This window comes from Symphalangus syndactylus, chromosome 16 (genome assembly GCF_028878055.3).
Source record: "Symphalangus syndactylus isolate Jambi chromosome 16, NHGRI_mSymSyn1-v2.1_pri, whole genome shotgun sequence".
Lineage (NCBI taxonomy): Eukaryota > Metazoa > Chordata > Mammalia > Primates > Hylobatidae > Symphalangus > Symphalangus syndactylus.
In genome coordinates this window covers 52,649,105-52,661,432 of record NC_072438.2, presented here as the reverse complement: position 1 = coordinate 52,661,432, position 12,328 = coordinate 52,649,105, and the positions used below count along the sequence as shown (strand labels likewise).

Below are 12,328 nucleotides of genomic sequence, written 5' to 3'. Positions count from 1 at the left end.
TAGAATTCATTGTCAGTCTCTACAGTGCATAACTTATCACTTGAACATTATCATAGGTACTTATGTACAGGAAAAACATGGTATATATAGGGTTCCCAACTAATCAAGGTTTCAGGCATTCAATGGGGATCTTGGAATGTATCCCTATGAATAAGGTGGATCTTTTGTATATTTGTTATCATACTATGTTTCATGCTTAGGAAGCGTGCTCCATGCAGGTTAGACTTATTCAATCATTTATTCATCTAAATACCCCACAGTGATAACATAGATACAAATGCCATGAAAGTAAAAAACAAGATGAAAGAAAGGTAAGGATGAAATAAGTGACCAAAACTACTCATTGTCAAAATATAAATTTCATTTCTCTGGTTTAAAAATGTTTGCCTCATATGGATGACCTGAGTTATGGTAAAGAGGTTAAAATTGTGGAGTACATGATGCGAATCTCTTACATGTTGCATGATCTTGGAAAGGCTTCCTTGTATCTCAATTAAAATGAGGGAAAAGCAGGAAAAAAAATGAGAAGATAAAGCTTGGCAATATAGAATAGTCACTGGGCAAAAACAATTTGATGGAATCTGGAAAGCAAATGAAAATATAGTGAAGGGAATTACATTAGCTTTCTCTGCTTAAGTGAAAGGCTATCAAATATATATTTTATTTAAATTTAATAAAGGTTTATGAAAACTTTTCTAATTTACCAAAAATAGTAGGCTCAGTTATTTACATGTTTTTGGATAATTATTTTTAAAATTATTTTATGGCATATGACAACTCTTGACATAAACTAACTTCATGAAATACTTTACTCTTTTGCAAGATTACTAGATTTTAAATAAAAATATATTATCATAAATATATCTAAAATCTGTCAAATATTAGTATTTTTACTAAGAACTGCTCTGTTTTAAATCAGTATTGAATCTCAGCAGAGGCAAAGTAAGTTTAAAATAGGTTTAAAAACCAGGTAAACACACTTATATTATATCTCACTTAATTAAAAAATTCATTGCCCATGCGAAGCTAACATCACAATGGTTTTTCTGTCCTTATTTTTTGAAATGTCACTCAATACTCTTATGTTTTCAGTGTAGATCACTTCTTTTCAGATTTCATGGTCATTCAGATCAAGTTCAAATTGCAGAGAAATAAACAGAGACAATAGGTAATGGATTTTTAATATATTACATCCACTCAATTGAGAAATACGAAGCGAACTTCAGAGAGACCAAGAGATGGGACAAAATTACAAGAATACAGATTTTCGTAGAGAACATGAGATGGAGGAATATGTTCCTTCTTGCCACAGTATAAATTGTCCCTTGTCTGGAAAACAAACACATGGATAATTTTTGTAAAAGCGTTCTGAATCCATGGGTGTCTATTCCTACTGTTAATAGCTCTGTAATGGTTAATTTTACATGTCAACTTAGCCAGGCTATGGTACCCAAATACAGTTATGTATCACTTAATGACAGAGACACATTATAAGAAATGCATCTTTAGTCAATTTCACCATTGTGGAAACATCATAGAAGGTACTTACACAAACCTACATGGTATAGTCTACTACATACTGAGGCTATATCATATAGCCTAATGCTTCTAGGATACAAACCTGTAAAGAATATTATTAAACTGAATGTCATAGGTAATGGTAACACAATAAGCATTTGCATATTTAAACATACCTAACATAGAAAAATACAGTAAAAATATGGTATAAAAGATAAAAATGGTACACCTGCATAAGGGGCTTATTACTGAAGGCTTGCAGACAGGGAAGTTGCTCTGGGTGAGTCAGTGAGTGAGTGGTGAGTGAATGTGAAGACCTGGACATTACCGTGCACTACTTTAGACCTTATAAACATTGTGCACTTAGAATACTCTAAATTAATTTTTTTTAATTTCTTTCTTCAATAACAAATTATTATCAGCTTACTGTTTTTTTGTTTTATAAATTTATTATAAATTTGACATTTTCATAACAGCTTAAAAACATTTTACAACTCTACAAAGTATTTTCTTTGTGTCATTATTTTGTCAGCTTTTCTTTTTTCTATTTTTTTTTTTTTTTAGCTTTTTCAACATTTTGTTAGAAACTATAAGACCTACACATTAGTCTACATGGTCAGAATCATCATCATTACTGTCCTCCACCTCCACATCTTGTCCCACTAGAAGGTCTTCAGGGGCAATAACATGCATAAAGCTGTCATCTGATCTGATAAACAATACATCGTCCAGAATACCTACTGAAGGACTTGCCTGAGGATGTTTTACAGTTAACATATATGATGGTACATATACATATTGTATACAAATGCATAAATTCATCATACACATTACATTATAATATATTTACATATTATATTATAACATATAATATGTGTGTGTATTTTGGTTTGTGTATTTATTATGCTATACTTTCTGTCATTTTATAGTTAACATATGTATGTGTTATGTATATATATAATACAGTTAACAGATATATTTGTTGTGTGTGTGTGTGTGTGTGTATAGAAACAGTATGATCTGAAACAATGATAGAAATTATTGTATGGTAAATATGTAAACCAGTATTACGCTAGTTATTTATTACCATTACCAAATACTATATACTGTGCATAATTGTGTGTATTATACTTTTAAACAACTGGCAGCACAATAGGTTTGTTTATATCAGCATCACCAGAAGGATGTAAGTAATCTGTTGTGCTAGGACGTCAGGATGGCCACAGCATCACTAGGTGATGGGAATTTTTCAGCTGCATTGTAATTTTATGGTACCAACGTTGTACATGTGGTTGATCATTGACTGAAAATGTCATTATGCAGTGCATGACTGTATTTGGCTAAATTCTAGTCCAGATGTTGCTGTGAAGGTATTATTTAGATGTGATTCACATTTAAATCAGTAGTTTTTGTGTAAGCAATTTACCCTCTATAATGTAGTTGGGCCTCAACCAGTCAGATGAGCACTGTAAAGATTGACTGAGGTTCCTCTAGGAAGAAGAGACTCAGGCTCCAGACTGCCTTTGGCTTCAAGACTGAATCATAAACTCTTCCCTGGCTCCCTACCTACCAGTCTTCCCTGCACATTTTGCACTTTCCAGCCCCTACAATACCACATGATTCAACTCTCTTTTCCCTTTCTCTCTCTCTCTCATCTATCTATCCCTCTACCTATCAGTCAGCACCTATATGTCCAACTATTTATCCCGTTGGCTGTGTTTCTGTGGAGCACCTTTGCTAATACAAGCTCACAAGAATAGCTTGCTCCCAACCCAGAATTCAGGTACTCAGGTACTATATATATTCCAAGGTCTGGAAGCTGACCTTGTCCTATTTTATTGTAACTTCTTAAGAACTGGGAGTTCATTCATAGGGTTTATAAAACCCTACAGATTGTATTATTTCATCTTCTATTCTATATAGTTTAACTGTTCAGTGAATATAATGTTTGATATTTTACTCTTTTGACTTTTATGCAGAATATTATATAATATATATTCTGGAAATATAGTTATATATTTCCAGTAGGAAATTTTGATTGAGCATGATGCAGAAAATTAACACATGAAGTACCAGGATTTTCAGTTCATTATTCTCAGTGCAGTGTTCAGAGCTGTTTCTGGGCTGGTCAATCATTGGAAATTGGTAATTTTAGATAATAGTTGCTAAAAAGCTCTTCCAGATGTAGGATACCCTGTGTATTTGAGGAATGCACATTCCCTGACATACAGAAGATGTGCTACTTTTTCATTATATATGGCTTGCATTCTTTATTTTCCATTCTGCCCTGCCTTTTACTGCCTCTTTGTCCTTTCCCTTCCCTCCACAATTTACTAATTGATGCATAAATTGAAATATTTCCAAATCTTACAGGTTTCAGGTTAAGTGCAACATCTGTCATGAAATCTTTCTTAATTTCTCTTAACTAAAATTAATCTCTACTATTTCTATTTCTCTTTATACCCCTTCTACATTTTATTAATTTCTAATTTTATTATGTATATGTTCATACCAAGAAGGTTCCATTTTCATCTTTGTAAACCAAGTACGTTATAAAACTAACAAGAATACTGAAAAAATATTTGCTAAAAAATTAATTGATGAATGCACACGATGCTATGCGCCTTTGGCAATCTACATTCATAGATATAAAAAGAGAGCACAAAGGGCTAGCAGCTGAATCCAGAATATGTGTCTACTTTTTGAATCTCTCTCCTGTATTGCTGATGACCTCAATGATTTAAGTAATTGGCATAACCTCTTTGCTCCCTATTTCTTTTTCTATTTCAAACATAGAATAACACTACATTTTTTATTTACCTCTTCCTGCTAGAATTCAGAAGCTGGTGCTTTTACAATAATTAAGCAAACTGGAGCTATAAAATTTTACCACTAAATGTATTTATTTGTCCTATGGATTAGCTGTACTTGTACTTTTTCCCTACATGTCTATAGCTCCATTACTGCTAAAAATTATTAGGTCCACCATTCTCTTCTGGTCATGTGACTAGACAGTTTGGGAAGAGATTAATGCCAACATTGGAAGAATAAATCAGGGTCAATCAAATTTTATGATGAAATTATGCACCTAGGTTAATTTATTTGGCAGGTCTTGAATTTTTTGTGAAGTTTCTCCCATTACTAGAAAGACCGTAATATTGAATTAACTGGTATTTTGAAATGTGAGATACAGTGCTTAATTGCAAACTGACAATGTAGTAATGAGACTGCACTACACACTTATCAATTATTACTTGATTTTATTAAATTAGGAATCAAAATGGCTCACTTCATATTTATTCACTAATGCTGTTTTGTCAGCTAACTTGCAAGGAGATACGGTAAATTTTGTAAAGTACATTGGATGTCAAATTTTAAATGCACAGTTCCTTATCTCAAAATGTTTATCTTAGAAGCTATTGTATTTGTAGTTCTGAGTAAATAGAAGTTCCATTTTATGTTTTTCTTTTGCTTATTTCTTGTGTAGATCATTACAACCTGTGAACAGGAACATGAAGTACAAGGGCAGTTTGGTCCTTTTCTGGAAATTAATACAAATGGACAAACAAAACTGGATTTTTTTTATTACGTGTGACATGGCATATATTTTAATGGTCTTATTTCAGTGAGGCATTTATTAAAAATTAGCAATTTATTTAAAAGGGCTTATAAGTATTAGCTTCTGCAAAGGGCTTGAGATGGATAGATTATCAAGACTTATGCTCTGAATCTTTCTCTTCTTAATATTAGATTGAGGGGACAACTGTGAGTAGAAAACTTTTTCCATTTCTGATCCTTTGGAAATCATAAGTCTTCCAACAGTGATTAACACTTCCAGAATCAGGGCCTTCAAAGAAGGTCCTGCAGCTGCTAAGCAGTATTGACAGCTGCTTTGGAAATCCCAGCCTTAGACAAATTGGTTCTCAAGTGCCACCTTTAATGCCCTGTGAATTAGGAATACTGCAGCTAAGTATAACTGCCAAGTAGCATTACATTCCCTCTACCAACCAGTGTTGAATATTTGCCTAGCCGCAATCCTTGCTGGTATCTTAAGTACTTTCTGCTGTTTGATCCTATGCAAAAGTACAACATAATTCTGGCAAATAAAGTTGACTAAATGCTCTTCCCACGGCATTTAGTTTACCATAGAAGAGTATGAGCCTTCTGTCTGTATTTGCCATTAAAATTAGACACCATGTCATTAGCGTAGGTTACATGGTTAGACTGAATGGTTAGTCATTTGTGTCAGGTGAAGAGGCTGCTTGGATAAATTATAATTGATTCCAAAGACAAGACATCTGGCTTGAGATACAGGCGGGCACAGTGGGGATTAATGATAACTTCAGTGAAGTTGTCCAAGAATTTTTCACAAGGTTCAAAGAATAGGTACACCAGTGATATTGTGTATAAGGGTCTCTTGGACCTCCTAAATGCATGCACAATTTATGTGTTACTCCATTAATATTACTCAATAAGATGATTAAACATCTACAGCATAAATACGAATTATTGTGTGTTATGGGATTTGATTTGCCTTATGACTCAGCCTGTGCTTTAAACACAGTATATAAGCAAGGTTGTGGCTATCAGATTTGTAAGCCTTACGTAGTTGCAAAAGTACTTTCAGTCCATATTCCACAGCACAGTTTGATCTGTGCCATCCCATATTAAGTTGCAAAAAGTAAAATTTTAATTATCTCCCTAAGTTACTCTAGCACGGCAATGAAAATTATGTAAACAGAGGGTCATGATGCAAGCATTTTTGTGCACAAAAACTTCATATTTTAACTCCATTCAAAACAATGACTGACATAATATAGATGTTAAATATATAGGTAGATGATTGAATGATTACACATTACTTCATTATATGAATAAATTATTCAGAATTATATGTGTATATATTTTAAGCCCTTTATAAAACATACATCTCATACTCAATTACATAGTTTCTGGTACCTATTGGATTTTAAATAATTATTATGTATATGCTTTTCCAGAATTGTAACACTGTTCATCAAAAATAGATAAAATGAGATAACCTCTCAATTTATTTTTATATTCCGGTTAAGCAAATTGTAATTATAAGTAGTCTGCCTGGAACCTAGGATTTGATCCAACTTCCCTATAAATAAGTTGAATCTAGTTTGTTTACTTATTAATCACTTGTAATTTTTTTTCCATTTTTCATTTATTGGCCACTTCCCCAACTGTACTTCCATTTCTTATATTAAATATTTTCCCTCAGGAAAATTGGCCAATTGCTAATATGACTTCAAGTGCAAGTAATCAATCTCTCCCACCAGAAGTAACTTATATAATGCCTATTTGTCAATTTACTTATTCTTTTAAATATCAAAAGTATATACATACACATGCAAACATACATACACACACACATATATATACACACACATATATAGTACATATATATATTATGTATGTATATTTATTTCCTTTCCTCCATGGCATTGATTACTGCTGAGTTCTTGTTCATTTGATTTATTTTAAATGCCGATAATATGGCAGACATTTTGTCAGGATACAAAGGTAGATAATATCTAATCATCTACTCCTGAAAGTTCTCTGTTAATTGTGGAATTTCCTAATTACAGTTACTATGGACAAAGGCTTTGCTCCAACCTTGGAACCCATCAGACTTCACTATAACCACCATTATATGCATTTGTTATGGATGTGAACTTGGGATTTAGGCTGCAGTGGCTCAGTTTCCATATCAACTGCTTATTAGTTGTGTGATGTGAGAAGAATTATTTTATATTTCTATTAATACATGTTACTGAAAAATAATGATTATACTAGTACATATTTCCCAGAGTTGCAATAAGGATTTAGTGACATGACACATGCAAAGCTCTTAACATATGTTTGGCATTTTATAATTGCTCAATAAGTTACTTTGTGGTTTCCCTAAAACATTTAAAAACAGTAGATATAAATAATTGGAATTAACTTTTTGGACAAAAAACAATGTAAGGGCTCTTAAAAAATTTGGTTGTTTTTTGCGTCTAGATTTTTTTTTGTTTGTTTATGTGACTTAAACTCTACATATAAATTAATGTAATTGTTAACATTAAGATAATTTGCTTTTAAGTTTAATGAGTACATCCTACATAGTACAAAATCTTGAGTAAAATTCACACACAAAAAATAAAAAAGAATAAAGCCACACTGGGCAACAATAACTACTGGAAATCTTGGATTTTATTTTACATGACTTATGTAAACAAAAAGAAAGTTTAGGCCATGTGCGCTGGCTCACCCCTGTAATCCCAGCACTTTGGGAGGCTGAGCCGGGCGGATCACGAGGTCAGGAGATTGAGACCATCCTGGCTAACACGGTGAAACCCCGTCTCTACTAAAAATACAAAAAATTAGCCGGGCGTGGTGGCGGGCACCTGTATTCCCAGCTACTCGAGAGGCTGAGGCAGGAGAATGGTGTGAACCCGGGAGGCGGAGCTTGCAGTGAGCCGAGATCGCGCCACTGTACTCCAGCCTGGGCGACAGAGCGAGACTCCATCTCAAAAAAAAAAAAGTTTAAAATAAGGGAATTTTTTTTCCTCCAAAAAGACTGAGTTTAACTGTTCCTTGCAGAAACTCTACCATATAAAAATTCAAACTTTCGAGAAAAACAACTAAAATAGTAGCTTTACTAATATGTTGTTACTCTTCTTCTTATATTTTAGGAATACACAATAGATATAATTTTTGCCCAAACCTGGTTTGACAGTCGTTTAAAATTCAATAGTACCATGAAAGTACTTATGCTTAACAGTAATATGGTTGGAAAAATTTGGATTCCTGACACTTTCTTCAGAAACTCAAGAAAATCTGATGCTCACTGGATAACAACTCCTAATCGTCTGCTTCGAATTTGGAATGATGGACGAGTTCTATATACTCTAAGGTAATATCGGTTTAAAAATCTGTAGTTGCTCTCATTTATTTTCCATACTAATATTTAATCAACTCCTAATTTTTTATTTCTCAAAGTTGCAAAACCAAAACTACGGAGCTCCTTTCACATGCTAAAATATAAAATGGTGAAATACTTTGGCAATACTTTTTTAAGCTCAGTTATTATTATGTGAAAAGGACTAAAAGCAAAGAGAAAAAATTATTTGATTTTCTTCCTTTGATGCAGAAGAGGTTGCAGCATAAAGATTACGGTTTTCTTAACCTTCAGTGCAAATAATTGAGTAAGATTTCCTCTAGAAACCCACCCTGCTATAACATTTTATAATACTCTAATTTTCAATGGTGTAGTAAAACATCCGTAAGAAAGGATTAAATGAAGGTTGATGTATAAGGTTCAAGTTTATTTAACTCATTGACTTGAACATATCTGCTTATTAAGAACCATCCTTCATGGAAAGATATTCATAATAAATTAAGAGAAAAAATTACCGTACTTAACCATTTATAATCTGTTAATCTGCTGTGTTTGCACATGTGTTTGTTCACATATTGAAGTATGAATTATTATGTGTAAACACAGAGATCATATTGAAATATATACAGAGGTAACTTAGTTGACTGAAGAGGAAATTGTTAGAATTCTCATACTCATATATAAATGTTATAATATTATTGCTATTTAAGACTTTGAGACTTTAGAATCGTTATTATATTCTAATATGTCACAATCTGTTATCATACGACAAAATCTTGTTTTAAAATTAGACAGGAGATTTTTAATGCTTCAAATTATTTATCTTTATTTAATACTTGTTTTCCATCTAAATAGATTGACAATTAATGCAGAATGTTATCTTCAGCTTCATAACTTTCCTATGGATGAACATTCCTGTCCACTGGAATTTTCAAGCTGTAAGTAACAAAACACTTGATAATTTCATAGAATTTTAACCTTAGAAGCTATTTATTTAAAAATGAAATGAAAGAAAATAAAATAGGATTTTCAAAAGTGTAAGTTATGTTCAATTCTTTTAGATAAAATAATACAAATAATATATTTGCTTCTTGCTTTTAAACTACAAGGTTACAATACATGTGTAATGAATGCATATATTTTATTAAAACATTCTTTATAACTTTTAATTTTATTCCAATGCTATTTGCTTATTTTTATTAAATAAAGGAGTATCGAAAATAGGTTTGTATTCAAATGTTTTTACACAGTCACCAAAAAAAGGTGATTCAAATTATATTCATCTTCCTGGAGGCAAGATTTAACTTTATTACATTAGATTTTCAAATGTGTCTCAAAAATTGGTTAGGCAAATAGTATTTACCATATGAATAGCAAATATTTGAGACCACTTTAATAAGTCAGAAAAACCAAGGTAGAAATAAGTTGATTTAATTAAAAAAGGTTGATTCATAGAGAAGTGGTTAGAGGTGAATAATTAGAGTATAAAAACCTGGTATATCCTTTAAAGGAAATAATTATAACCTGTCCAGAGCTATATTAATTTTATTTTATATTTACTAACATATGTATCCTTACATGTATTTTTATAAAAGTATTTTTCTAGATACATACAATTGTCTTAAAAATAAGTAAAATGGCTTATAAAAATGTGATTGCCTTTACCCACAAATTGTCTAATGCTATTTTCTTTCTTTTGAAATTTATTGTTTTCACAGATCACATTCTAGAATGTGGTAGAGTGTAATATGACAATTCATTCATAAGCATAACCCTACTTCTTCACTTACTAAATTTCCACATATTTTTTGCCTTTTATTAATGATATTCTTGAATTTTCTTAATGATTTTTTCTCATTAAAGCATTCTTTTATATTAATGATCTATCTCACTGCTTTGATTTTTAAACAGTAACTTTGAAATGGATAAAACAGCCAAATAGCAACAAATACTTGATTGATAGCATTCAAGGAACTCAAGGAAAAGTTCATATGCAATAATTGATGTAGCAGTTGTTGTACTTCATTCTAGAAGCCATTCTTAAATTTTCGTGTGATAGCTCTCTGGTTTTGGTTGCTGTTAATGGTAATTAATCATTTATCTTTGTGAGTTTAATTGGGTGTCAATAACAAACATATAATAATCGTAGCTAATTTTTTTCAGGCACTCTACATGAGTCCAGTAGAGAATTAAGCCATCTGCATCTAATATTTCACAACAAATATGTGTGGAAGATTTCATTACAGTCCCAATTTTAAAAATTAATATCATGAGATTCAGAGTGGCTATTTAGCCAATCATGTTTATTTGTGCCCACACTACTGTATACTATGTGTATACTCTATTGACTCTAAAACTTTTTAAAAGTAAAGACAGAAACTATGGAAATAAAAATGGTTACAACTCTAGAGAGCAAGTGAAAGAAGATGGAGAAAAAGAAAGCTAAAATAGGTTATTAAACAGATCAGCAGAGATGGTACCTATTTCATTGCATGACTAATAGAGATCCTAGTGGAAAATACATGTTATTTTGGAAATATTGGATATACTATTTTTGAAATTTCAGGTTAATTAGTAAATTCTGTTTATGTAATGTGCTACCAATATTTTGGTTGAAAACAAAAATTTTATACCATTAAAATATTCTAAAACATCTATGTGACCACACATAGAAAGAACTTTTTAGCTACAAGCATCTACATGAAAACTGTAAACCAGAAAGGTAAATTTGCAGCCGATTTTGACCTGAGGATATTGACAAAACTTGGTAACTTCCTTCAAGATTTGCTCTGATAGTATTGCAAGAAGGTAACGTAATAGAACATAATCTCCACATAAAGTTGGGATACGAAAGCCTGACCAGTTGAGATCACATGAAGAATTACCTCCTACACACACAAACATATACACACACACACACACAACCACCAAAAGCTAAAAGGGATGTTGCCTCTGAAATCAGCATACAGGGTGAAATGATTCGTCTTGAGAGAATCTAATTACAAGTCTACCCTCAAATAGATTTTTAGCCCAAATTTCTTTCACTCGGTTGGTTCAAAAAGTCCTCAAAGATATTCCTGACACAAGGCAGAAACAAAAATATTTTTTAGAAAGATGAAAGGATATACCTCCGTTCTAGACAGCTACAAAGTAGACAAAACATTTTCCTTAACAAAGGACTAGTATCTAGAATACATAAAGAATTAATATAAAAAGAGAGGAAAAAATAAGAGAAAGTAAAAAATAAATAATGGGCAATTGACAAGCAGTTCCTCAAAGAAGCAATCCAAGAGTCTAATAAACATACTTTTTAAAGGCTAGGTTTTATTATTAATCAGGAGACTGTGAAATAAAATACACTTCACGGACGAGTAAAAATGAAGAAGACTGCATATATCAAGATTAATGAGCATATGCATTCATGTGAACTTTCACACTCTGGCTGATAAGAGAATATGTTAATGGCCAGGCGCGGTGGCTCATGCCTGTAATCTCAGCACTTTGGGAGGCCGAGGGGAGCGGATCACCTGAGGGTCAGGGGTTTGAGAATAGCCTGGCCAACATGGCAAAACCCTGTCTCTAAAGATAAAAACAAAAATAAATAAAAAAAAGGTAGCCATGTGTGTTGGCGAGCACCTGTATAGGTTTCAGCTACTTAGGAGGCTGAGGCATGAGAATTGCTCCAACCTGGGTGGCAGACATTGGCAGTGAGCCAAGATCGTGGCACTGCACTCCAGCCTGGACAACAGAGTGAGATTCCGTCTAAAAAAAAAAAGGAGAATATTTTAGTATACTATCTATGGAAAAAAGATTGGCACTACCTCATAAAGTTGATATTATGTGTAACCCATGACCCAGCTACTCCATACCTAGGTGTATATCCTAGAGTAACCCTTG

The 12,328-nt window shown here is 32.4% G+C and overlaps 1 protein-coding gene across 3 annotated transcripts in view; it reads left to right on the top strand.

Moving 5' to 3' along the window:
• The window catches only part of GABRG1 (gamma-aminobutyric acid type A receptor subunit gamma1), an 82,218-nt gene that overhangs the window by 49,013 nt on the left and 20,877 nt on the right, over positions 1-12,328 (top strand). For all 3 annotated transcript variants that reach the window (XM_055246122.2, XM_055246121.2, XM_055246123.2), the window contains exons 4-5: positions 8,226-8,446; positions 9,287-9,369. In XM_055246122.2, the coding sequence (XP_055102097.1) occupies positions 8,226-8,446; positions 9,287-9,369 (304 nt within the window). The remainder of the gene's footprint in view (positions 1-8,225; positions 8,447-9,286; positions 9,370-12,328) is intronic.